The sequence below is a fragment of the Thamnophis elegans genome, chromosome 2 (genome assembly GCF_009769535.1).
Source record: "Thamnophis elegans isolate rThaEle1 chromosome 2, rThaEle1.pri, whole genome shotgun sequence".
NCBI classification, from domain to species: domain Eukaryota; kingdom Metazoa; phylum Chordata; class Lepidosauria; order Squamata; family Colubridae; genus Thamnophis; species Thamnophis elegans.
In genome coordinates this window covers 82,943,944-82,971,774 of record NC_045542.1, presented here as the reverse complement: position 1 = coordinate 82,971,774, position 27,831 = coordinate 82,943,944, and the positions used below count along the sequence as shown (strand labels likewise).

At 38.9% G+C, this 27,831-nt stretch overlaps 2 protein-coding genes across 3 annotated transcripts in view; both read left to right on the top strand.

Moving 5' to 3' along the window:
* Positions 1 to 3,513, top strand: part of SLC22A4 (solute carrier family 22 member 4) — a 70,903-nt gene extending 67,390 nt beyond the window's left edge. The window contains exon 10 of the mRNA XM_032211400.1: positions 839 to 3,513. Coding sequence (XP_032067291.1) covers positions 839 to 920 — 82 coding nt within the window. The 3' untranslated portion in view covers positions 921 to 3,513. The remainder of the gene's footprint in view (positions 1 to 838) is intronic.
* A 5,944-nt stretch (positions 3,514 to 9,457) lies between these two features.
* The window catches only part of LOC116504350 (solute carrier family 22 member 5-like), a 34,853-nt gene continuing 16,479 nt past the window's right edge, over positions 9,458 to 27,831 (top strand). For both annotated transcript variants that reach the window (XM_032211316.1, XM_032211317.1), the window contains exons 1-3: positions 9,458 to 10,046; positions 26,379 to 26,482; positions 27,345 to 27,499. In XM_032211316.1, coding sequence (XP_032067207.1) covers positions 9,654 to 10,046; positions 26,379 to 26,482; positions 27,345 to 27,499 — 652 coding nt within the window. In that variant the 5' untranslated portion in view covers positions 9,458 to 9,653. The remainder of the gene's footprint in view (positions 10,047 to 26,378; positions 26,483 to 27,344; positions 27,500 to 27,831) is intronic.

Genomic DNA, 27,831 nt, shown 5'->3' with positions numbered 1-27,831 from the left:
GGGAAAAAAGTATCTTGGAGAAAATAATCAGGTATCACAATATGTACAAAAGTTCAGAAATGTATAGGCAATGTTTTTTCCCCCTGTGATACCATATGGAAGCAAAAGTTTTGCTCTGAAGAAACAGTATATAAAGAACATTGAAGATTGATAATTTTGAACTTTTAAACTTTGGGAAAATTCCTGAGGATATAATGGTAACAAAGAAAGCAAAAGTTAGCATACGGATAGACCTTGACTTAACAATCATTCATTCAGTGAGCATTTGAAATTAGGATAGTATTGAATTAAAGGATTTATGACTCATGCTTAACTTATGGCTATTGCACTGCTCCCATGGTTACATGATCAAAAAGTCAGGCACTTGTCTGACTGTATGGTCACGGGGTGCTGCAACTTTCCTATTCCCTCCCTCCCAGTTTATGACCTTTTGATTGCCCTGTAGAATAGCACATTCATTGGCAGCAGCACTGGGGCTGAAGTAGAGACTTGAGGCTTTTAGCAGTGTCAGACAACTGCCGCCCCCCCTCCTCCGGCCTGGACTTTTCATGGTATTTGGAGAAGAACATGCAGAGTTTATAGAATGAGGCTTCCATTTTAGCACTCCATTCTTGCGAGGCCAGGTTCTCCAAAGTAAGTATTTCATTCAGTTTAGTGGAAATAATTTCCTACTACCTGTCTTTGAGATTGATTTAATTAATCAGAGCCACTCCTTCCTTAATAGGTTCACTTTTATACCAGAGGATATTTTGATAAGACAACATTAGTCTTATCAGTAAGTAAACTAATTGTTTGCTGCCGTCATTTCTAATGTACACAATTTCCTATTTGTTTTTAGGTTAAGCAAAAAAAAACATCTCTACAAGGTAGAGATATCAGAGCAAAATGAACTGACCATCAAGAATATGACATCATTTTGATCATATCAATTGAATGGAGGAGTTTGTTGTTAAGTATATTTCTAAAGATATATGAAAATCAATAACACTATTGCAGAGACTTTTCCTAATGATCCTGCGGTTCTCAAAACACTGATGTACCAAATATGTGGAATTGTTTTAAATTGCTGTGTTGGCACAAGTTACTTTTATCAGTAACTATTTCTATTCCTTGGTTTGGGATTTGCATTTTTGTGAGGTCTTGAATATTTTCATCTCTTCTTGAGGTGCAGGTATTGTTATTGTTATATGTGTATTTATACTTTATATAACTTTTTAGTTTTGTGTTTCTTGAACTCCAAACATTATTTTTAAGTATTCTAAAGTCTGGATTAAGATCTATAATGTTTCGCTTTAGAAAATAAATGGCAGAATTTTTGTGGATAGGGCTGTATCTTCTAAGGCTCACTTGAAAAATCTTTAAAGGAAAAATTAACTATAATAAAATGTAACTTTAAACTTTAAAAAGATATTTTTGAAAGTGAAGCACATGTTTTGAAATTAGTTTATCTATTAGAAATAAATTATAACCATATTTTCCTCTGTCAACTAGAAAACAACTCTGAAAATCCAAAATTTAAAATGCACTATCATTGGTTTCTACCTTTTAGGAAATTTGCCTGTCAATGCACACAATATGTAGTTTTCTCCACACTTTTGCATTCTACTTATTTATATGATCAATTAATTCACTGGGCCAAGTAAAACTCTTTATTTTCTTCAATGAGAAATATAAGTCAGGTGTTGTGTTGGATTAAGTCAGCCTGCCAGAAGAAACTGTTTTATGAAACTGGATTTTTAAAACATTTTAGGTGATAAAGTATTAAAGATGACGGTGTGCATGAGCTTGTCAGCAAATCCTTTGCTGAGAAAGTCATATGATAAGATAGTGATTTAAATCAAGTATTCAGACAATTGGGTCTTTATGTATAGATCACAATTTATTGTCCATTAAATACTGAAATTCTTTATCTTTTGTCCACAAAATCATATGCCTGTATCTATTACTTGTTTGAAAAGCTTAAAATGGCATTTTATGAAAATGTAAACTTCTGTAATTCAGATTTTGCCTGCATCATGGGAGGAAACTGGCTTTCCTGCTTTTACTGCCCAAGTAACATTCCTACTAATATATTAATCAGATTTAATTCATTAAAAAGTATGCAACCTGCTAACTGTAGCAAAACCGCAGAATATGCTGTGTTTCTGTACCATTAATCTGAACACAGCATGCTTTGTTATAATACTACTAGTCCAGAACAATTTGTTTTATGACCTTAGATGAATCTTCTCCATTGTGATGATCCCAAGAAAATGCTGACTATTTATGAGACTGATGGAGTTTATATTCTAATATATCTGATGGACAAGACTATCTTGGACATTATCTGTGAAGGTTTTGTGAAGGCTGCTTTAAATTTTACTTAGCAACAGTTTTAAATATGGCAAAGAAAGTCTTTATAAAAGCAGCTTTTTCTAACCGCTCCTTTGAAAACTAAAGATTAATAACTTCACATTCTATATGAAACATCTGTATCTACCTTGAAAAAGAATGGCAAAAGAGCAAAGCAGCATTTAAATCAACTCCTTACTTTCAAGTGACAAATTCAGGACTAGTACCTCTTGTTCCTTGTAGGAGAACACTTTGCCTTATGAAGCCTGTGCAGTGATGCTAGCATTATATGAATGTATGCTATGTTCATTTCTTTTTCTATTTTTTATGGTTCTGGTACAAAACATTACCAGTCTTTAACATGACTCTTCTAATATTCAAGTTATTTGCAAGATTGCCAGGTTCTGAATTGCAAGCTATCGCTGTGGATCCACAGTGTTTTCTCAGGTTTTTACCTATGGCAAACAGGCAGGATACTGAAACACCATGGGGGGGGGGGGGAGAGTTAAAATTAATAATGTATTGTAATCTGGCAATATATTATGTATAAATATATTATGTATAAATCTTTTGAACAAAATAATGGATTCCTATACAGTTTTACCCTGTTGTAATTGTAACTGTTTCTAAGATAATATTTGTGGTACTTTTTTGGAGAATCTAGTTTTTCTAGAGTTTTTTCATTGTTTGAGAGTCTCTTGATTTTTAGTTCAACACTGTCCAGTTTAGAAAGCTGCACTTTCTAGAAGATTGTGACTTTGCAATTTTGTTTTTAATTTTTGGAGGGATCACTTCTCAAAGACTATTACAGTATTACCTGACCTAGTGCAAGTTGTAAAGACATTTTAACCTCCTGATATATCCATAATTTCTTATAATATAGTTGCTTTCATCTGAGGTCCAATTTAGTAATTGAAGAAAGTCTACTAAAGAAAGCAACAATTGTAATTTTTTTGTCTTTCATTGCTAAGTAGCTGAAGATTTATAACTTCCAGGCATGGTTTTTTGGCATATTATGTTCTGTAGTATTAATAATTACTGCATAAAAATATTTTTCAGTAAAATGTACATTCTTTGCCAAAATAGATCTTTCTCAGGGATTTTTCATATAATGATTGCAATCTTCCAAAGACAGGAAATGGAAGGACCATTTGGAATGGAGGAAGGCAAGTCATTGTCACATTTTAGCAATAGCAATAGCAGTAGACTTATATACCGCTTCATAGGCCTATCAGGCCTCTCTAAGCGGTTTACAGAGAGTCAGCATATTGCCCCCAACAATCTGGGTCCTCATTTTACCCACCTCGGAAGGATGGAAGGCTGAGTCAACCCTGAGCCGGTGAGATTTGAACCGCTGACCTGCTGATCTAGCAGTAGCCTGCAGTGCTGCATTTAACCACTGCGCCACCTTCCTTTACTTTGTTTTTTTCTGTAAAACAATTGTGGTGCTAGCCAAAGTTTTAATTATGTCTCCTGGTAAGCAGTATGCACAATTTTGCATTCAGTGAAAAATATTCATCAGACATGCAAGTAGGGAATCAGTACTTCAATACAGCTCCATTTTTTGCTACTGCCTTGAAAGACACTAAAAAGGAAGGAATCTGGCTCCTATTAGGTTGCAATAAAAGGCTACAAGTTATAAATCAGGCTGAGCAAATTCCATTCAATTGTTAATTTTGTAAAGTGCCTTGTAGTCATGTTTGGTGTTCCTTATTTAAAAAAAAGACGGAAGTTTCTCAGTTAACCAAAGTGTGAGTTATCTATTCCATATATCTCCTCTAACAGCTCTTTTAGATGTGTTTGGATTGCACTTATACTGTATCTGATAATGTATTGAATATTGATTGGAATCAGGTTCTCCAATTGAAAGAACTGGTTTTGTGATTAGAAGGGGGAAGGAAGTGCAGTGGTCTTTCCTATTGGAGGATCCTCAGAGCAGATCGAGACAAAGGTGTAAGGCAGAGAGGAATTCCTATCTTACAAATTTATGTTCTATGTTGGACTCTTCACTGTTCATTTGGATTGTGCCGATTTGTATAAAGTTTATGGAATCTGTCATGTATCACCCTGTAACAGTATCTCTTTATTTTCTTCATTGCAAGTAAAACATAAACAAAACCTTCAAAACATATGCTGAGTTGTTTTCTGTGCTTGAAGAGTAAAAAAGGGAAAATCCACGTGTATAGTAATATAAAAAATAATTTCCTTCAGGTGCTGATGACATTGTTCTTATTTAGTCAAAGAACTAACAATATGAAACATGAATATATACTGTAATATATGGAGGTTGGGGAACCAATGAAACTTAGCCTGAGAGTTGATGCTGATTTAGTATTAAATAACGCAGATATCAATAAATATGAATCACTTTAGGACAATTATGAGGACATTACAATCAATACTGCATTATAATTTCAAATTTGGGATAGGGTATCTTAATAACAAAACAAAGTAGCCATGATATCCCGAAGCAGACAAATACTTTGAACAATTATCAAAGCTGTTAAATTTTTTTGGTTCACATCACTACTTTTAATAATAATAATTTGTCAATGCACAACATATGTACAATGAGACACCCAATCCTATTGCATCAGTGTGAACAATTAGGGTTATATGCAAAATTAAAATTATATGCAACTGATTTGAGGACTGGGTCTCTTTAAAACAGCACACAGATCTGTGTCACAAATAGATATGCAATATATTACTGAATGTGGAAGTATTTTAAAAAGCACAAATAATTGGAAATAAATTATCATTTAATTTATATAAGTCTTCACAAAGTTAATATTTAAATATCTTCCACTTGGAAAGACTTCAAGTTATAGTTTTGGAGACAATTATGAGGGCCTCTTGGTGATCTCAAAATGATAAGCAGGTGTGGATCTAGTTGGCTTTAGGTTACGATACTTTGAAATTTCAACATGGGTGCAAATTTCCTGGGTTTCTGCAAACAGATTTTACATTTCTTTTCATATATCAAGACAACATATTTTGAGCATGTTCCTCTAACGTTTTATTAAACAATTCAATTCAAATCTTTCTCCAAGTTAGCTAGATGTAAGTTTAATATTTGTTTAGAGATACATCTGCAGCTTCAGGCCTTCTGAATGATCTCTTGCTAACTGAAGTAGATGAATACTAACTAGTTCATCTGTTTCCTATCCAAGCAAACGTGCAATAAGGAATCGTTCTCCATTTAATTGGGAAACACTATAAAGCCTTTTTAAAGACTTCATTTGCAAGCTCTGTCATTATTCAGTAGCTATGGAAGAAATAAAACAAGGCAATGGCAACTATATCTGTTATTGTTTCAAGGAAATCCAAAGTCATCTCCATAAAGTCATCAGCTGAACTCAACTTGAGAGACTTTATCTTTTACCCTATGAGCACTGTCCTTCACAGGCATATTTGAGGTTTGTGATAAATTGCTTCTGAATTGAAGAATTTTTATTTTAATGATTCATGTGCCATGGCACATTCCCTTCCTGGAGTATGTTCAAAGAAAAAATCTGTACATGCATGAAGAAGCCTCAAATATTGGTCTCTGTACAGGCTTGTATGAAGCCTCAAGTATTCGCAAAGTGCAAGATAGCAAGCAAGAGTTAGATTTAACTGAAGTATAGTAATATATTTCATTCCTTAATGCAATACATTTTGAGTCCCTCCTAGTATATAATTAAAACACACACACCACACACACACACAGTATGTATGTATGTATGTATGTATGTATGTATGTATGTAAAGGTGACAACAGTACAATTGGCTAGATGAATAGAACAGTCTGATGTTACATAGTAAATATGGTTGCATATATAGGTATATTTTGAATGCAAATTTATCTATTGGTAGGGAGCTAAATCTGAAATATTACTGTCAGTCTTGGAAAAGTGACTTTGGGCCAGTCACTCTCTCTCAGCCCAACGGTTGTGTGGAAAATAGAAGAAGCTGTGTTGGATATTTTTCAGTGCCTCGAGTTATTTGTAAAAATAAAGGACATAATTAAGTAAAAAGAAAACTATTCAAAGTATGATTTTCTTCTCTGATTTATTTTCAATCAAAATATCTAGAAGACTTGGGTTTTAATGAGACTAGTAAATTCTTTTTACCTTTTAAAAAAACCCTTCCTTATTCCTCTCCCAGCCACTATTTGCTTTACAGATAAGCACAAGTATTAAATTATTTTCGTTTACAAGGCTGCCTCATGCTTCATGCCTCATACTCAGTGACAATATAACTTGATTTTGGTTTTACATGTTAATTTAATCAAGCCATTGAGTTTTGCAAAACATGATTTAAAGCTGTGTATATTGTTTGAATTCAGTCTTATCACATTTTTCACTTGTTATGTCAGGATTATATTTTGAGGTAGAAACTAAGGTTTTCTCCCATTAAATTTCTGCTTGATAAAACTCAAGGTTGAAGGAAAATGAGGATCCAGTATAGGAAAAGTCTTCTTCAGCAGGATCCACAGATTTTGCTGCTTTTGCTAAGAATGATAAAAGCACAAATGCAAACTCTGTCCCTTTAGGGTGTACATACATGTGAAGCTATAGAAAAAGGCTTGTAAAAGGGACAGGGCTTGAGTGATGGAGCTGCCATACTGTTCATATCATTCTCATCACCTTTGTTCCAGTAAAAATACAGAGTCTATCTCAAGCTTGATCTCTCACCTATTCATGAACATGTCTACATAGGGTTTCCCTGGAATAGCATCAAAGTGATTTGCCTTTGTTTTCTAAGAAGGGTTTTTTTTTTTTTTTTGAGATCCCATTCATGGATAACCAGGCCTACCTAATTTAACTTCTGAATTCAGGTCAAATCAGAAAACAACTCCAAGCTAAAAGAAATAGCACACATTTTTAATTATCTAGAATAATGTTCTCACCCCCATTCCTGATTATTCCTGACTACACACACCCTTAATGCGCATACTTAACCTTTGGTCAAGTAACTAAGAGAAACATCTTTAAAAGCTTTTGCTAGATATGTAGTACTCCAAGATTTGACAGTTGGTTTTATGGAAGCTCATTACATTCATTCAGTTGCTACTTGTATTTACAATTAATTCACCCTGTTACTTGCCTATTATGTAGTAGAATCTGCAATTAGATTTACTTATATTGTTCAATTTTATGTTCTGTCACTAGATTTATATAATCCACCAGGAGTCCTGATGGAGTTGAGAATACAGGTGGTCCTCGATTTACAACAGTTCATTTAGTGACCAAACTCACTGAAAAAAAAGTGATTTTTTCACACTTACCATTGCAACATGCCCATGGTCACATGATCAAACTTCAGACATTTGGCAACTGGTTCATATTCATGATGGTTGCAGTGTCCCAGGGTCATGTGACCCCCTTTTGCGACCTTTTGACAAGTGAAGTCAATAGGGAAGCCAGATTCACTTAACAATTGTGTTATTAATTCAACATCTGCAGTGATTCACATAACAATTGTGGCAAGAAAGATTGTAAAATGGGGCAAAACTCACTTAACAAATGTCTCAGCAACATACATTTTGGGCTCAATTGTGGTCTTCAGTTGAGGACTATCTGTATACAACATTTATAACATATAAAGAAATAATCTTCCTGGATCATTTTAGGTTCTGAAATTTTAAGAACTAATCTATGTCTATTCAAAATATTTTTGATAATGAGGATGCTAGGCTTACTTTACACTTCTACTTAGTTGTTTGAGGGGAAAAATGTTTACCCTGTTGTTTTTTAAATACCTTGTATCAAAATGCTTGACCATACTAACTTCAGTGCTTTGGAATTTGAAGTAACTCAGCTGGAACATTTTACCTGATGCTTCACCATATTGGGGAGAAAGGTCACATAAATTGTGACATGGATCATTTCAGTAGTAATCATCATCACAGATAACATTGCGCCAAACAAATTTTGTATAGCAACTGGCAAATCTGAGTAACAAAAGTGCATTAAGAATTGAAAATATAAACAATTTTGTAAGTATTTATGGTACCCAATCTAAACTTTTGGAAATCTGATAGCAATTTGTGAACCAGAATCAATCTTTGAGTACAATGTTTTGTTTGTGTTTAAATGTATATTTTTTAAAATAAACCTGCAGTAAATAAACCACAGAACAGTCATTTTAAAGCTACTTTAAAAGCTTCGGAATGATTGGATTGGGTAGTACCAAATGCTTTTAGAATAATCCATTTTGCTTGTTGCATTGCTTTCTAATAAAAAATAAAGGTTTATATCAATGTTCAGTATTGGAATATGGTAATAGATAGAGGGAATATTATTGTCTATTCCAAAATATTTGGAGGGGGGCTATAATTAGGTTGAGAAAGGCTGCCATAAGGTTGAATTCCATATAACCGATAATTTAAGTATGATTTGGTGAACATAATACAGTGGTCATAGTACAAAACCATAATCGATTTATATTTTATGAAATTCTGGAAACAATAAACAAAACAAACACCATGGCTTCGTACTAAGTCTGCAGAAATTGGTGTGAGCATTTCATTAGCCTAACTAAAATAAATCAAAATGGAATAATGTGTGGGACTGGGCAAGCAAGGAAATTGGGTAACTTCTGTATTGTTCTTTGAAATCCAGAGCTTAACAGTACAGAGGCAGAGTGGCAGATGAGGCAAAGCTGGTTCGGATCTATTAGTCTACTAGTTTTGTACATGTTAAGCAAATACTGTTGACTATGCCCTACATAAACAATGTGGTTTTTTTTTAAGTAATACATTTCAAACCACGCTGCCTGTCACACTCCCTTGCGCTGCTCGTTTCTGCATCCGTTTTACACAACCGCCTGTCAGAGTAAAGGCGGACATGCTTAAGAAAAAACGTTTAAAAAGTTTGCTTTCCATCTCAAGAGAGAAACCTGAACCGAACAGACTCCACCGGTACTGCAATGTTCTTTTTTTAAATTTACATTCAAAGCAAAATTTTCCCTGGGCGGAGCTTAATAATAAACTCAAAGCCCTTCAGCCTAAAAAGAAAAAAAAAAGGAGGCGGGAGGTGATTCCCTCTCTTCCGCGCGGGAACTTGCAGACCGACGCGGGCCTGGTTTCGTCGGCGGCCCGAGCGCAGCGCTCCAGCCCTTTGTGTACAAACCACACCCACAACCAGCCTCCTGAGCCGGCCGGCCGGCCCCTGCTTCGTCCCATGTACTGCCGGCGGCCGGCTGGGTTTACTTTCGCCCTTCCTTTCGCTCGGGCCAGCAGCAGCTGCTGCCTGTGCTAGCGAGAGCGAGCGTCTCGGGCCATAACCGTCCTTTGCCAGCCGTTCTGCATTGGCCTTGCCTGCCTTCTGTCAGTTATGTTCAACTACGAGGAGGCCACCGCCTTTCTGGGCGAATGGGGCCCCTTCCAGCGCCTCATTTTCTTCCTGCTCAGCGCCAGCATCATCCCTAATGGTTACACGGGGCTGTCCGCTGTCTTCTTGGCCGCCACCCCCGAGCACTGGTGTCGGATACCTGCTAACGTCAACCTGAGCTCGGCGTGGCTCAACGCCAGCATCCCTCTGGTGAAGCGCGGCGGGCGGCAGGTGCGGAGCCAGTGCAACCGCTACAATCTCGAGGCCCTGCTCAACTTCTCGGCCGGCAACCTGGAGCCCGGCCGCGATGTCAATCTCAGCCAGGTGGGGCAGGAGAAGTGCCTGGACGGCTGGGAGTTCAGTCGAGAGTACTACGACAACACCATTGTCACCGAGGTAGGCAGGTGCGTGCTGACTTGGGGGCTGGGTGGGTGGGGGAGAGGGAGAGGAAAGGGGGTTCGCAGCGCGACGGCCTCCCAAGAGATCAAGATCAAACGGGGTGATGTTGGGAGACGTTAGGCTGAAATGTGTAGGGTAACTTCGAGGCTGCTTCGCAGGGCAGACGTGGGCGTCTTGGGAAGTGGGGGGAGAGATCGAAAAAGTGATCGCCTCCTCGAGCTTCTTAAAAACGGGATGGAATAAAAATCGGATCTTAAGATGGGTGTGACTTTCCCTTCTCCATTCAGCTTTTTTGCACCCTCGTCTGATCTTGACATGGTTGCAAGCCTGACTGGTAGTTTTGTGCAACTTCCTATTATCCTCAGGCTGAGGTATACTGACTTAGTTTGGTTTCCCCCCACCCCTCCTCTCCCGTGTCTTGCACAAACCTATAGAATGCAGTAAAGGATTATCAAATATCTAAAAAAATTCTAATAAAATCCACAAATTCTGAACATTACACTTTCCCTTGGAATTCATCATTACTTTTCTCAAATTGTATTCTTAACAAATCAGACAAATTCCATTCCACAGTATTAATGCACCCATTGCCTCTCAGTTGTTGTTGCCTGTTATTTTTCCTCTTCTATACATGGTATAAATCTCATACTACTTCAGGAGTAGTATGGGAAGGTTTTGCCTCATCTTTTAATGTCTTTCCAGTTTTACCCCATAAAGCAGCAGAAAACTATTTTTATAGAGTTGTGAATTTTAGGGGGAGGGGAGTACATTATCATAATCCTGTGAGTGCCGTGGAATAATGAAAATACTATATTTCTCATCTTGGCTTCCTTATGACTTCTGTATTTACATTACATTGTAGAATACATTAAGCATGTATTAAGATATCTTTTTATTTATCAAAGAGAAACAAGTTATAGTTCATTTACAATTGTTGTATGTTTGCAATTAATATTGAACTTTAAAGTAATTGTTATACTTCTGACAAAACACATTATGAAGATTTATGGCAGAAGATTGGAATTCACACTGCATTTCGGACATTAAAACATTAGATAGGGTCCAGAGGTATTTTACAAGACGGGTACTCAACTTCTCTGCTCTAATAAAATTTTGTATACCACCAGGCTTGACATTTTAGGCCTAGATAACCTTGAACTACACCATCTACATTGGACCTGACCTTAGTGCAAAAGATAATCTGCCATAAAGTCCTACCTGTTAACGACTACATTTACTTCAACTGCAATAACACGAGGGCTATCAATAGATACAAACTAAATGTAATCCATTCTAATTTTGATTGCAGGAAAAACGATTTCAGCAATAGAGTAGTAAATGTGTGGAACACCCTACCTGATCCTGTTGTTAGTTCTTCTAACCCCCATCCCTTTTACCTTAAGCTGTCTATTGTGGACCTTACGCGTTTCTTAAGAGGTCCCTAAGGGGGCGTGCATAAATGCACCAGCATGCCTACCAACCTTGTCCTACTGTCCCATTTATATGTACTCTTTTTATGTGTATATGGCTATGTTTTGCTTATTTATATCCATTTATTTGTGCCATTTTTTCATGTTTTCATACTTGTTTCCTTGTACTTGTTGACAAATAAAAATAAACAAATAAATAATTAAAAGGTTGTATTAGTAGTTTGTCTGGAACTTCAAGATAACTAAGGTCAAGATTACACAAACACACGCCTTTCTCCCTTGATGGGTGTTTGGAAATGAAGGCTACTAGATAAATACTAGATTTCAGTGAATGCATTAAACTTCCAATTATTAGTAGAGTAACTGATTATTCATAGATATTTTTAAAGAAAATAGTGATTCTGCGACAATGAAAATATAGTTCTTTGTCATATTTCACTTGCCTGGGACGATTGCTCAGAAGAAATTACTTCGGACAGATGAAATTCAATAACTATTGTTATTAAAGTACAGTATTTTTAAAATTAATCTGATAACAGCAGCCACTTAATTATAATGTTTCTATCTTTTTGTGAACATATTTTTGACAAATTCCAATTAAAAAACTAAAGCTCCCCCCCAGCCTTTTCACTTATAGAGACTCACAGTATTAATTGTTACATTCAACATCTGGCCCACATTTTTGAAGCCTTTATTTTTGTTTAGAATTTCAGGTAATGTTCAAACAAGACTTGTTGCATACATTTCTCCAGGAAGTTGTACAGATTGAATATTTCATAGAATTGCCACAACTCCACCCTGAATGTAGATTTAAATCTGAGACTTAAATATTTCACCTTCCTTTATCAAAATAATCCTTTTAGGCTGTAATCCCATTTATGGTTACCAATTAGTAAGATCAACTTTCAGTCTATGTGAGCCCCTAAGTTGCAGAGAGCCAGTTTGTATAGTGATTAAGATGCTGGCCCAGAAACTAGAAGACTATGGGAGTTCTAGTATTGCTTAAAGCATGAGAGCCAGATGTGGCTATCATGCTCTCAGCCCAACCCACTTCACAGAGTTGTTGGTGGGAAAATAGGGTGAGGAAAGAGTATTAGGTATGTTCACCGCCTTAAGTTACTTATAAAGTGATAAGGATCGGATAAAAATCTAAATATTATGTATTGGGGCAGTCAGAAGCTTTGTTGTACACGGGAGATGAATGTAATGCCTGTTTGCTGCTCTTTAAAGAGCTGTATCTTTTTCCAGAATCAAGTGGCAGCTGCAAAGAGGAAGAATTCAGCTCTTTAAAGAATTACAAACAAGTGCTATGTTTGTGCACTGTTTTTTCTGAATTAGTTCCAAAATGCTCCACAGTCAGTTAGGTATTCCATTAGATGTAGAAGATGTGTCAACCTATTTATTTTTAAAGATCAGATGCTGGGTATCTCAGCTTTATTGAATACGAGACAACCCATGACCAGCTGGGTGATTATTTTCACATTCTGTGTTAGACCATTTGAGGCATATTGATTAAAAAAGTGCTCCTTATAGCACACAATTTCACTGAATTGAAGGTTTGCACACAATCAAATGGATACAAAAGTTTTAGTAGTATATAGATGATGGGCTGAGATATGAACGACTCACAATTTCAATAACTAAGAGGTAGGATTTGATGTGTGTATGTACGTGTACATATGTGTACATGTACATGTACATTATGGCACCATTTTTCTTCCTGCCAAACAGTATTTTTGCTTTTAATTAATAAAACTATTTTGTTCAATTTTCTAAAATCTCTTTACGTGGTTCTGACTTCACACAAAAAGACAAAAAGAGAAGCAATGTAAAATATAATAAAGCAATAATGGACACTACCAATTAATCCTCAGTGGTTTAGATTAAAAGCTAATAAATAGCTCTGAAGCTATTAAAATAATAGCTTCAGACATAAAGAGTGTCCTCACCGGTCACAGGTTTGGCAGAAGTTTATTTGCCCCTTGTCTGACTTTCTAAAAGCCTGTTATAATTGGTGTTTCATTGGCAAAGTTTTATTGACTCTGACAACTTTTAAAATATAACCTGTTATGTTCCTGAAACAATTGTGTAAGTTGTACATATAACCTTTCACCCACTTTTTCAATTCTAGTCTTAAGTTTGTTTAACTCCTAATCTGTTGATTCATTCTTGCCAATTTGTTTCCAGCTGAGCTGCATGTTTTGGCTTCTCTTGTCATTTTATCAGAGGGTGATCTCTCCTTGAGAATGAGCCTTCCATGACATCTAGGGGGAAAATGCTTATGTTTGGTGTGAATTGCATTCCATTTCTTAAAGCCCCATGCTATATTTTCTAGCCCTTATTTAGAAATCCCTCCTTTTTGGGAATGAATTAGGTGACAAATGGAGTATCAGGTTCACACATTGTTCTAAGCCACTGTTCACTTAACCACAGTACATTGAATAAACCACAATACCTGGATTCATACAATATATACAATTATCCTGACCACATCACATTATGTCTTGCTTTCTTATATGAACCTAAAATTTTGATTTGTAAACTGGTTTATAGTTTTGCATGTTCTGTGAAGCTAGCCTATTGTGGTTTATTCAGTAAACTGTCATTAACTAAAACATGACCAAAACATACAAATCAGATCAGTGTTCATCAACTCATCAGCCTTCAATTTCTAAAGACTAAATGTTTTTGTACTGCAGTTCTATAACAAACCCCACCTGAATCTCTCTTAAAACGTATGTTTCAAAAGTACTGAACATTATAGAAATGTAATTTTTGTGAGAAAAGCAGTTGTAATTCCTTCTCATTACGTATTCAACAAGAGTTTCTTAGGTACCAAATTAAAACACATTTCTAATTAGAATTTTGCATTTAAATTCATATTAGAAATTCACATTTCTAATATGAATTTTGCATTTAAATGTAAGATCACCAATTTCCTAGTCATTTCAACTGCATCTCCAATGTATTATGAAATGAATAGTCCCATCCTTGAATTAAGGAACATTGTTTAACTTCTAATAAGCTCCTCTACAGTTGCTGTTATTGATTATAGCCTCACAAGCATCTATCTAATCACTGTAAATATCCATTAGTTCTGAAAGATAAGTGTTAGGAATCTGAAATTCTTCCAAACATATAGTATAAGATGTCACCCCAGTTTTTCAAGTTCTTTCCATCTTAACATCACAGGGTTTAGAGAAAGGATATGTACATTGGATCTCAGGGATTCCAGTCATCTTCCAGTAATCTTGTGTTGAGGCTTCCACTTAGATTCCCTACAACCCATCTTTGCCTGGTCACTGAACTCCCCCCAAAAACATTTCCAACAGAGACCAGCAGATATTTTTATTTTACTTCTTATTTAAAAACAAATTTGTAAAACTGAAAAATCCTCATCGTTCAACGATGAAGGTTGGCAGAAACAACAAATACTGTATAATGTCCCAAAGGTTGTTACTTTTCAGTTTCTGTTTGTCTTTTGTCAGGAATTTCATCATGTTTATCCCATCTGTTTTGTAAGTTGAAGATAAGAAAGTTATCCAAATCATTCTCCTGGTTTATTGTTCGCATTTCTCTTTTAATTAAAATCTTCACTGGTTTCATTTTAAATCTAGTTCCTTTGGGTTCCCTCTAGTGTCAAAATATCAAAGTCCCATCTTATCAATTTTTTTGTTTAATTGTTTAATCCACAATCTTTTCCCAGGAAATATTCTCCTAGTTAATTTTAAATTCTGATTTCAAATCCATCTGGTTCCTTAATCTGTTTATAACTGTTCAGATCAACATTCTAATCCACTTTTTCTGTTTATTTTAAAATAATTTTTTAAGGTCATTGCATAAAACTTGCTTTCGTCAAGGATTGAAAGAGATTCACCCCATGTGATGAGATCTGCCTTTCCAAACGTTATTTATATTATTCTATTCTACTCTATTTATTATATTATACTATACTATCAGGGGTGGATTCCGGCCGCAAATACTACCAGTTCGGCGCCCGAAAATTTTTACTATGCTATACCATACCATACCATACCATACTTATGTACATACATACACAGTTAACAAGCAATTTCCAGAAGTGATTAAGAACAGAAGTATGTGAACCCAGTGTCTTTTGATGACTCCAATCCATGATGATCCCTCAGTTCCCAGTGCTCTAAAACCCTTAACTGTCTTCTTGACTTCTCCCACGGAACCATGGTATGGAGCACTTGTAGGTAATCCAATCCTCTCCTTTATCAGAAAGGAATTCTTAAAGAACCGATCCATTCACTGACTTCTCATTGTGCTGTAGTTGTTCGGCTCCATTCTCAGCAGAGTTATCTTCAGACCACCATTGCTTCCCCAGAAATCCCAAGACAGATCTTTCTGTCACTGAATATTCTTCTCATAGGATTTTGTTGAGAATTCAGTCTTGTTGCTTGAACCAAGATTTTGCAATACATCTCCTTCATTATCTGGCATTCTTCTGAAATGATATGAAGTCTGTTTAGGATTTAGAAATGTTAACATTAACACAATCTCAAGGTTAAAAAAGACTCCAATCTATAGAATTACCATTTTTCAAAGAAATCCATGGTTTGGGGATTAAGAGACTTTCTAAATAATTCCAGGGCTAGATTCACTCGTAGAATAATATGTAAACTTCTCAGTGGAATGAAGCTGTTAATATTTTCCTAACAGAGATCTACTTCATACTTTCCTTTAATGAACAACTAATAATATATCATGTGTTAGTTACCTTCATATACCCTATATTTATTTAGCTTCTATTTTTTCAGTATTGCAAAACCTGGGATTTATTCAAGAAAATAAATGTTATATATTTAGTTAAGTATACTGCTGATTCCAACTGGATATTGTTACCTCATTTTTTTCTGTTAATCAATTAATACTAATCCAGAAGCCTTAAAGCAATATTCTACACATTTTCAAAATGAATTTCGCAGATTAATTATTGGCATCATTGGTAGTCTTAATAAATATTAATGAAACACAAAGATCCACATTTTTAAAAATAATGCAAATAATGCAGTTCTTGTAAACTGCCTTTGACTATTATTCTGGTTCTGGCCTTTTGATTTTCACCTTCCTGTCCCAAATATTTCTGTTGATTCCAATTAACCTGTGATTTCTCTAGCCCATCTTACTAGCTCTTACCCTGTGGAGACTGTGACTCTAGCTGGGTTATTAAAATATATTGGTTGTTTTCTCACTAATAGCATATTGCAGTGCATTTTCTACATTCATATTAAAGCAACAATATTCAGACAGGTTTTATATTACTTAAAAGTAAGATAAAGCCTACAATAAATCAATAAAAATAACTTTGAACTGTCTCTAAATGGACTGTTGTAAATCAAGGACTACCTGTACCAGGATTAAGACTTTTACATTTATTTCATTTCTTTTACCTGTCTTGCTTATTAACATATTCAACTGGATTTTTGTTTGTTTTGTTTTTTACCTTTTCTGATGTTTCTTTTTTTTTTTAAATGTTCTTGAAAAATTTCAGACAGTGGGTAGATAGAAAATATAGTTTAAAAAATTAACTATATTTATTGAAAAGCAGCTGCAATTGTTTCTGGTATCCATTTGAAAAGATTTGGATTTTGTTTTGGTTTGCTCTTTGTAATAATTTATCTTTGTAAGAAATCCGTAGTTCTGAGACAGTGCTCATCTCATGAGTGTACTCTTTTATGCCAGGACCCGCAAGATCATTAATCATAAGTGCCTCTGCAGGTTAGAGCCCTGATGTACATTGTGATTCCTACAATTTTCCAGTATAGGGTGCAAGTGATGCATCCCACTGTTTTACTAATAACAGTAAACAAATGTTGTTCATTACCCCCATGGAAAGTTTGCCATTCTGTAGTTAGAATTATAACTACCGTATTTTTGGACTATAGAAGATGCACCACAATTTCGAAGAGATAAGTAAGAACAAAAGTTTTTGCCTCCCCTCGGCCCCTAGCAGCACTCAGCATACTTCAGCAGGGCTAGGACAAGGCAAAAATATCCCTGTTATGGCGAAAAATGGGCCATTTTTCACAAAAATTGAGGGTTTTTTGCTTTCCCTCAACACTCTGCAGGCTTCAACAGGACCTGGGTAAGGCAAAAAAGCCTCCATTTTTGTGAAAACAGCCCATTTTTTACAAAAACAGAGACATTTTTGCCTTGTCCCAGCCCCGCTGAAGCCTGCAGAGTGCTGCTAGGGGCTGAGGGAAGGCAAAAAGACTCAGTTTTTGCAATAAATGGCTCATTTTTCACACATTTCCCACAAAAATGAGATGTGGGGGCAGGGCTTTGGGAGGTAAAAAATGGCTGTATTCAGTGTATAAGACACACCAACATTTCCATGTTCTTTTTGGGGGGGGAGGTGCGTCTTATACTCCCAAAATACGGTAATAGTTAATTAACTGAAACACTCTGAAGATTTGTTGAAAACTAAAAGACTATAGTTTGTTTTAAATTTAATGTCATTTAATCCTGGAACTTTAATTTTGAATTGAATTGAATTGAATGGGTTTATTTATAGGCCGCCCTTTTCCCTGAGGGGACTCAGGGCGGCTAACAACTCATAGGAAGGGGGATACAGACAATGACATATAACATTACATATAATTAAAAAGTAAACAACATTCATCCAACATTCGGGTGGGGGCAGATCAGTCTCTACCCCCAGGCCTGGCAGGATAGCCAGTTCTTGAGGGCTGCGCGGAAGGTCTGAAGGGTGGTGAGGGTACGGATCCCCACGGGGAGCTCGTTCCAGAGGGTCGGAGCTACCACTGAAAAGGCTCTCCTCCGCGTAGTGGCCAGCCGGCACTGGCTGGCAGATGGCACTCGGAGGAGGCCTAATCTATGAGATCTAATCGGTCTCGAGGAGGTAATCGGCAGGAGGCGGTCTCCCAAGTACCCAGATCCACTACCATGGAGGGCTTTATAGGTGGTAAGAAGCACCTTGAAGCGCACACGGAGATCAACAGGTAGCCAGTGCAGCTCGCGGAGGATAGGTGTTATGTGGGTGAACCGAGGTGCACCCACAATCACTCGCGCGGCCGCATTCTGGACTAGCTGAAGTCGCCGGATGCTCTTCAAGGGCAGCCCCATGTAGGGCACGTTGCAGTATTCCAGCCTAGAGGTCACGAGGGCGCGAGTGACTGTTGTGAGAGCCTCCCGATTCAGGTAGGGTCGCAACTGGCGCACCTGGCGAACCTGGGCGAATGCCCCCCTGGTCACAGCCGACAGGTGGTGATCAAAGGTCAGCTGTGGATCCAGGAGGACTCCCAAGTTGCGAACCCTGTCTGAGGGGTGTATAATTTGACCCCCCAGCCTGAGTGATGGAATGCTAGCCAAATTGTTGGGAGGGAAACACAACAGCCACTCGGTCTTTTCTGGGTTGAGTACAAGCTTGTTAGCCCGCATCCAGTCTCTAACGGCCTCAAGACCCTGGTTCATCACGTCCACCGCTTCATTGAGTTGGCACGGGGCGGACAGATACAGCTGTGTATCGTCCGCATATTGATGGTATCTTATCCCGTGCCTCTGAATGATCTCGCCCAGCGGTTTCATGTAGATGTTAAATAGTACGGGGGACAGGACCGACCCCTGCGGCACCCCATATGTTAGGGGCCTCATGGTCGATCTCTGTCCCCCGACCAACACCGACTGCGACCTGTCCGAGAGGTAGGAGGAGAACCACTGCAAAACAGTGCCTCCCACCCCCACCTCCCGCAGTCGTCGCAGAAGGATACCATGGTCGATGGTATCGAAAGCCGCTGAGAGGTCAAGAAGAACCAAGATGGAGGGATGACCTCCATCCCTGGCTCTCCAGAGATCATCGGTCAATGCGACCAAAGCGGTTTCTGTGCTGTAACCAGGTCTGAAGCCGGACTGGAAGGGGTCCAGGTAATCGGCTTCCTCCAAGGACCGCTGAAGCTGGTAGGCCACCACCTTCTCAACAACCTTCCCAATAAAGGGGAGGTTGGAGACTGGACGATAGTTGTTAAGTACAGCTGGATCCAGAGATGGTTTTTTCAGGAGGGGTCTCACCACCGCCGTTTTAAGTGCGGCGGGGAAGTGCCCCTCCCGAAGTGAGGCGGTAATAACCGCTTGGATCCAGCTCCGTGTCACCTCCCTGCTGTTAGCTACCAGCCAGGAGGGACACGGGTCCAGTACACAGGTGGAGGCACTCACAGCCCTCATGGCCTTGTCCACGTCCCCGGGGGTAACGTCCTGAAACTCAACCCAGCGCTGGTCTACCAAGTCGTCCACTCGTGCCTCGGCTGGGTCTGCAAGGGTGGAGTCCAGATCCGACCGAAACCGAGCAACTTTGTCCGCCAAGAACTGGGCATAGTCTTCAGCCCTACCCTGCAAGGGGTCCCCCGTATCCCTCTTATTTAAGAGGGAACGGGTTATCCTAAACAGGGCGGCTGGACGGGACTCGGCGGACGCAACCAAGGAGGCAATGTATGCTCTTTTTGTTGCCCTAAGTGCCCTGATGTATTCCTTGGTGCAGATTGTTAAAAGTGCTCGGTTCGATTCGGATCTATCGGACCTCCACAGGTGCTCTAGGCGTCTCCTTCGGCGTTTCCTCTCCCGGAGCTCCTCGGTGAACCAAGGAGGCCTCCGGGATCCACCACCTCGGAGTGGCCGTAGTGGCGCAATCTGGTCAAGGGACTCCGATGCTGCCGAGTGCCAGGCAGCAACCAGAGTTTCTACCGGATTGTGGGCGAGAGTGTCAGGAATAACCCCAAGCTCCGTCTGGAACCTCAAGGGGTCCATCAGTCGCTTGGGGCGGAACCACTTGGTCGGTTCCTCCTCCCTACACTGGGGGTTTGGTCTCCGGAAGTCAAGCCTCAGTAGGCAGTGGTCTGACCACGACAGGGGTATGATCTCATTACCCCTCAGACCAAGATCACAACTCCACTGCTCCGAGAGAAATACGAGGTCGAGCGTGTGACCCGCTGAGTGGGTAGGGCCCCGAATTATCTGGGTCAAGCCCATGGCTGTCATGGAAGCCATGAACTCCCGCGCCCCATCAGAGTGTTCACCGAGCGTAGGCAAGTTGAAGTCCCCCAGGACCATAAGCCTGGGGAACTCAGCTGCCAGCTCGGCTACCGACTCGAGGAGCGAGGGGAGGGCTGCTGCAACGCAGTTGGGGGGCAGGTACGTTAACAGCAGACCCACTTGACCCTTGAGGTCCAACTTCAGCAGCAGGGACTCACACCCGACAAGCTCCGGAGCAGGGATCCTACGAGGAACAAAAGACTCCCGAATAACAATAGCCACACCCCCACCCCTTCCCTGAGCTCTCGGCTGATGAAGCACCTGAAATCCTTCTGGGCACATTTCTACGAGGGGGACTCCTCCCTCCGGGCCCAGCCAGGTTTCAGTAATACACGCCAGGTCTGCCCCCTCGTCTAAAATTAAGTCCCGGACGAGGGGAGCTTTGTGGACAACAGACCTGGCATTTAGCGACAACAGCCGGAGACCAGGGTCCTTGTTACTCGCGCCATCTGGTCTCGGAGTGGGACTCATAGGGCCGGAAGGAGGGATCTCTATTACGTAGCGATCCCTCCTTCCCCGGTAATGGCCCGCCCTAAAGTCCCCGCCATATCTGCCCCTCCCCGTTACGACCGTAATGCTCCGACCCACTCCCGTGTCTGTGGTCCCCCCACCCACACCTATAGCTCCCGCATTCCATGCCAGGCCCTCCGAATCAGACACACTCATTCGTTCACTCAATCAATCCCCACGTGATAGTTAAAACACAAAATACAGCAAATATAGGGCAATAAAAGTGGGCACATTCACACAGTCATACACATCAACCAGACATATCCCAAACACAGAAAGAAGGAAGACAAGAAAAGAAAAAAGATAGAAGAAAAAATTGCGCTAAAAATTAGAGTTAAAGTGCGAAGCCTGCCAAGGCTTGATAGGTCTTAATATTCACGATGGCTGAAGTCCAGCTATAACCCGGGCGGGGTATTCGGGGGGGTAAGTTAGGTCCTCCTCTTAACGGCCAAAAGGTCCAAGATAATTGGGAGCAACAGGTGACTTTTCTATAAATTGTATTCCAGATAGAGCCCCCCAGACAATGATGGAAAATAATAGTCAGAAACAGCTGTACCGGCAGGCCGAAAGGTCCAAAGTCCACAGTTAGAGGCGGCCAGATGATAGGGTGCCTCAATAGGGGAATACCAGGTGACCAACAAAAGGGCACCGGGGGAGAGTCAGATGATAAAGGTGACCAAATAAAGGGAGTAATCTCCATAGTCGTTAGGATGGTATGAAAGAGGGGTAGATACCTGGGGGGGGGGGCGTAATGGCGGCACCAAAGCCTGCTAAACAATCCCCTCTGTTGGTATCCAAGGCTGCTACCCTCTCTCTGACACGACAGTTCCCACTTTAACTCCCAGTTCAATTCAGACCTTAACAGGTAAGCTTGTAAAAACTCCAGGGGCTCCTTCAGGCTCCTCTCCGTCATAGGTAGCAAAACCGAAAGCTTGGAAAAGGCCAGGGAAAGGCTGAGATGTATCCTAATCGTCGCCAGCTGGTAAGGCGATGGGGGGGGGCCTCTAGGAGGAACGCTGCAGCAGCGGCGGGCAAAACAAACGCCGCCAGCCACCCAAGCTCCTCAGTGCCGTCCGCTTTTCATCTTGGGTGCCCATTATATCTTTGATTTTGATCAAATAAGTGTTCTGTCAAGTTCCTGTTAACTTCAAAAGTATACATGATGTACCCATATTACATAATACTTGTTCATCAGTTAATTTAAAAATATCAACTAGTTGAACATTGAATAAAACACAGTGGATATAAATGTTGACCCAATAAGACGGATAGCGTGTCCATATTTTAGGTTTCCTATGAGCATGTTTGTGAGAGTGGCCAATTAAGTTCAATCGTATTTAACACTGAAATCATTGATTTGTGTTGTTGTTAGTACAATCTACACACACACGCACTTCTTTATTTGGTCATAGACCAGCATGTGTACAATCTACATTATCCACATGAACCTGACAGTTCTTAACCTAAAGCATTTATATCTGTTAGTCACTCAAGAATTTTAGGAGATTCTTTGAAGATGTTTGATAAGTAAGAAAAATAATGTTGAATACTAAAATCTTAGCAGGCATCTCCAGTTGACCACTGTTTTCATTTCTCAGTTTGCTCCAAAAGGGTTTGAAAGCAATTTACAATCATTCTGCAGTCAGAATGGGACTGTCCTCCTCCTACCCTTTGCCGCCCCTTTTTCGCCCCCAGCCGTTAACCTCTGACATCTTGCCTCCGCTGTTAGGACTCTAGCTGTTCGTATGGGCCAATGGGACCCATCATCTTTAGTCCCAGGCCCTTCCTCACAGGCTTATGGAAGAAACACTGTTCACCCTGGGCTTTTGAGCTCAGGTGACAGTTCACTGCCAGGCAATCAGAGGAAGGGAAGGGAGAAAGAGAGAGAGAGGAGGGAGAAAGTGTTCCATGTGGAGTTTCCTCTGGGGGGGGGAGCGTTTGTTTCTCCGCCGAGTTGCCTCGGGTCCGAGCTAGAAAAGCTAGAAAATCCTTTGCTTCCCCCCCCCCCCCAATAGCCACAGGAAAGTTAAAATCCTTCTACATGTCACAATTCCTCAGACCCCTCTTACTTTTACGCCAAACCTCTTAATATTATAATTACTTTAGTCATATAATCTAACTACATTGTAAAACTCAGTCATATACCCTAACATAGACAGATTCCTTTCTGGAAGTGTTTATCTTTTGTTATTCCTGATTGGCCTATTAATAGCACAAAAGGTGTGAGGATTGCTCTGGTAGTTTGAGTTACATGCCAATTCCTGGAGGGAATGGGGATGGCACTTAAAAGGACTCATGAAGGATCCAGATCCCAATGCAGAAAGAGTACAACTGACTGCAGGCACATGCTTTCTCAGAGGTACATGTGCCACAAATGCCCAACAACCAAATGCTCAAAAGGAAAACACCTTTACAGCAGCACAACACATATACATATTATGCATATTATGTCACTGTTTGTTTGTTTGTCTCTGATAGCTGCCTTTGGAGAATTTGCTTCCATCTGAATGGAATCTGATATTTTGGAGTGTTGACTCAAAGTACCTCTTTTTGGATTGATTGTTTTATTTTTTTGAAGCTGTTCTTCCCTCCCTCCTTTACCTCTGAGTGCATTTTTAAATGCTTATGAGTCAAGGTGCCCCACTGATTTTTGTTTGTTTGTATGTTTGCAACACAAGTTGCTGGCCTTTTGGGATGGCATTCGTTGCATCCTCCGTGCCTGCCATCCCTCAAAATAAGCCTGCAAATATCATGGTCCTCCAAACTATCCCTGCTAAATATGCACCTCACATTCATCATGATAGAAAGAATTCTATCGTTTGAGAAAAAGGGAGAAAAATGAAGGAAATGGTAATAAATAAAAAGTAATAAGTATTATCACATGAAGTAGAAACTTATTATGTTAAAGGAATTTGTTCTATTGTAATATGTATATGTGTTGTGCTGCTGTAAAGATGTTTTCATTTTGAGCATTTGGTTGTTGGGCACTTGTTTCATCTTCAGTTCCAAAAGGTGAATTTTATTTTAAAGGCATTTTTCATTGCAGAAGCAATATTCAAGTACAGCTGTGTCAAATTTGATTTCATTGAGGGCCACATCAGGGTTGTGTTTGACCTCGGGAGGATGGGGGGGGTGGGCAGGGTGTGTGTGGCCAGGGCGGGCATGGCCAGCTCAATGTCACTCATGTCAGGCGTGGCTGTAGTGGCCCAAGCATTCTGCCAGTGAAAAAAGGCTCCCGAGCTCTATTTTCAGCTGCCACAGCCTCCTGCAATCATCTGCTAGTGAAAACGGAGAGAGAGAGGGCCACATGCAGCCCTCCCGATTTCCATTTTCACTGGCAGAGAGTTGCCGGAGGCTGTGACATCCAAAAACACAGCTTGGGAGCCCATTTTCCCGGACAAAAGCACCACGGGCCTGTCCTTCGCTGTTTCCAGGGCAGCCCCACAGGCCAGATCTAAGTACCCCATGGGACGAATCCGGCCCCCAAGCCTTGAATTTAACACCCCTGTTCTAGTAGATAGTATTATTAACTGAGCCATAGATGAACATGTTTCAGTCCATTATCATATAGTATGTTGTCAAATGTAAGCAAGTCAAAAAATATTTCTCCAAAATCTAAATGAGGCCATAGTTTCATAAAATGCAAGTGAGTAAATACAAAGTATTTTTCTCTAGTTTTTTGGGGAGGGGGTGGGGGAGGAGGCAACTATCATTTGAATAAAAAAACACCTTAGTGGAATTTTTAAAAGGTTATAATAAAGCAAAGTTAAACTCACTTTTTCTTTCACCAAATATTATTGGATATATTTTACTTCATTTGAATGTGGTTGGAGGTTATAAATATGATCCCCAAGTATTTGCTAAGCTAAGTGAATATCACACACTGAGTAATCTACCTCACATTTTGGTGTCAAGCCATTGCATACTATGATCTCATCTGTTCAGTGTCCTCCTCCTCTCTGTCATTATTGAATTCCTGACCCAGAAGATGAATCTTGTGTTCTAATTGGCCCTGAAACCGCAATAAAATTGATTGATGGACTAACTGACTGTTCTGCGTGTATGTGTTATCTCTGAATTTAGCCCCTTTGAATGGTTAGTTTATTTATTAAATTTGTGTACCATCCAACTTCCATCATGTCTAGGCAATTCACAAGTAAAACCATTTTTAAACAATTACAACAACCAAAGAAAAAGTAATAGATAGCAAATATGACAGAAATTGGATAGGAACAGGAAAAAAAAAAAACAGATTATCCAAGGGGGCTTCACTCACCCTTGCTAAATGCCAGGGAAAGAGCTAGATCAGAACACCAGTAGTGTTAGTAATGGAAGGTTTGAGAAATATTGGCTTAAGTTTTCTTTTATTACAATCTTCTATAACTTGTGTATTGTGTATAAAAAAGTAATATTAAATATAGTACTATAAGAGGTGGGCAGCCTAGGTCGGTGAAATACAGTAACCTATCTTGGACAGCATTAGAGAATGAAAATAATTCTTGCCTGAGCTGATATGCTATACACTACTGTATTCAGTCCAAGCAACATTTCTCTGTCTGCATTTGCATGGTAGTGGTAGAACCTACTTACTCGTAGTGACCAGCAGGCTATATAATTTATGTGTGTGACATCTACATAAATAGCAGTCTTGCTTCTCCAAATGTTGCCCCTTACGTAGTCAAAATAACCAGTTATAGTTGTACCAGTGGCTCTCCAAAATAAAAATAAAAATTCAAATAAACCAATCAATCCTGGGAGGCTGAAATATATAGCCTAATGAAGTTTGAATTTGCTCATTGTTTACAAAGTGTTAGTTGACTGAAGTGGGGAGAAATGGGGAAAAAAGGCAGATGGTGGTAAAGTGGAATACTGTGGTTAAATAACTGCCTCTAAAGATGAGTGAAAAAACTTCACACTATAGTAGTTGTTGCAGTTTTTATGAGGCCGATCAACATTGTTTTACTCTAATATTTTGGTTAGTATACCTACTAAACATTTTTAAAGCAACCAGAGGTTAAAAGCCAAGGCCTTGTATGAATAACCAATATGGCTGATTTGTACCCTCCAAAATTCTGATGAATATTTGTTTAACTATTTAAATAATTGCTCTTTCTACTTTGTAAAGGCATAATATAAGGACTTAACAGATAAGAATTTAAGAGAATTGTTTTTATATAACAATGAGAATAACAAATAATTGTAAACATTTTTAATAATGTAATAGATTATGGAATGGTTATTGGGAAAATAATGTTATAATAAATTAAAAACTGATATTTTAAAACAAGTAAAAATGCTAACCCTCTTTATTCTCCAGTGGAAACTTGTTTGTGACAATGACTGGAAAGCACCACTAACTGTCTCCTTATTGTTCGTGGGTGTGCTGTTGGGATCCTTTATATCTGGACAGCTCTCAGACAGGTAAAGAGTATATATGATATGCTCTATATTTATTATTTTCATGCACAACTCATTCAGGATCACATTTCAGGATGTCATTTTTTTCCAGCACTATATATTTATCTCTAATTAGATAACATTTATTTATTTATAATTATTGGTATGCCATTTTACATCAGCAGTTCACAATATTTTTTGTATGTATAAAATAAAATGTTAAAATCTTTTTTTAAAAAATCTTTAAAATCTGGTACTGTTTTGTAACTCAGTCCACAAAAGTTCACACAAGTCTTGAAGAAAAGGTTGGTATTTCTTGTCCCAAAGGTGCTTTTTCCATTTTTTTTCCTCTGTTCTTTGAGAACATTTTACTTTTCATTAAAGTAGCTGCTGAATTGCCTTTTAGAAAAAGCACCTTTGGGACAATCATGATATGGATGATTGAGAATCTCCCTAGATATTGGTATTTCTTCTGTTTTCCAAACAATCAAGCAGGGAGAATAGCCTTACCTCAGAGTGTGACCTGTTTCCAGGGTGAAGAGGCTGCCACTAGGAATGTCATTTTTCCTTTTCTTACTCCTTTGGTAGGAAAAGGGTTAAAGGGGCTAAAATCCAACCATCTGTTTGTTTTCTCATGTTTTTGTGTATGCATTAGGTTTACACTTGTACAAAGAATCTTTATCATCATCTTTCTTCTTTTAAAACTTTATTGAAATTTTATAAGTTTTCACTGCTGGCTTCATGTATTTGAACTCTAGCATATGTTTGAAAGTTGGCATCTCTCTGATGCTAATTAGCTAGTCTCTGCTAGTTCATTATTTTCATAAACTCTTCTTTAATACCCGTCTGATTTGCTTTTATTATTATTATTTTTGTCTCACTGCAGATTTGGTCGGAAGAATGTGCTGTTTATAACAATGGGGATCCAGACTGCCTTCAGCTTTATCCAGATCTTCTCAACAAGCTGGGAGATGTTTTCTGTTCTCTTTCTTATTGTTGGAATGGGTCAAATATCTAATTATGTGGCAGCGTTTGTTCTTGGTATGTGATTGTCTTTATGTAAACAGACATTCTCAATAACCTGACCCCCTAGCTCAGTGAGGGGCATCTTTAATTTTTTTCTGTGTTCTCCACAGCAGTATTTCCAACATTGCTAACCAGAATATAATTTTAAAATATATCTGATAAAGGCAGAACTGGTAGCCAACCTCCTTCTTTTAAACTTGCATTTAACATGTATGATTGTTGTATACAACTAGAATAAGCATCTGATATGAGATACCCTTCAACTCTTCTGATGTTTTCCCTATGCACTATCTTTCCTGCAAGGGCATTAACCACATTCATACAACATACGTCATCTGGAAGAAGCG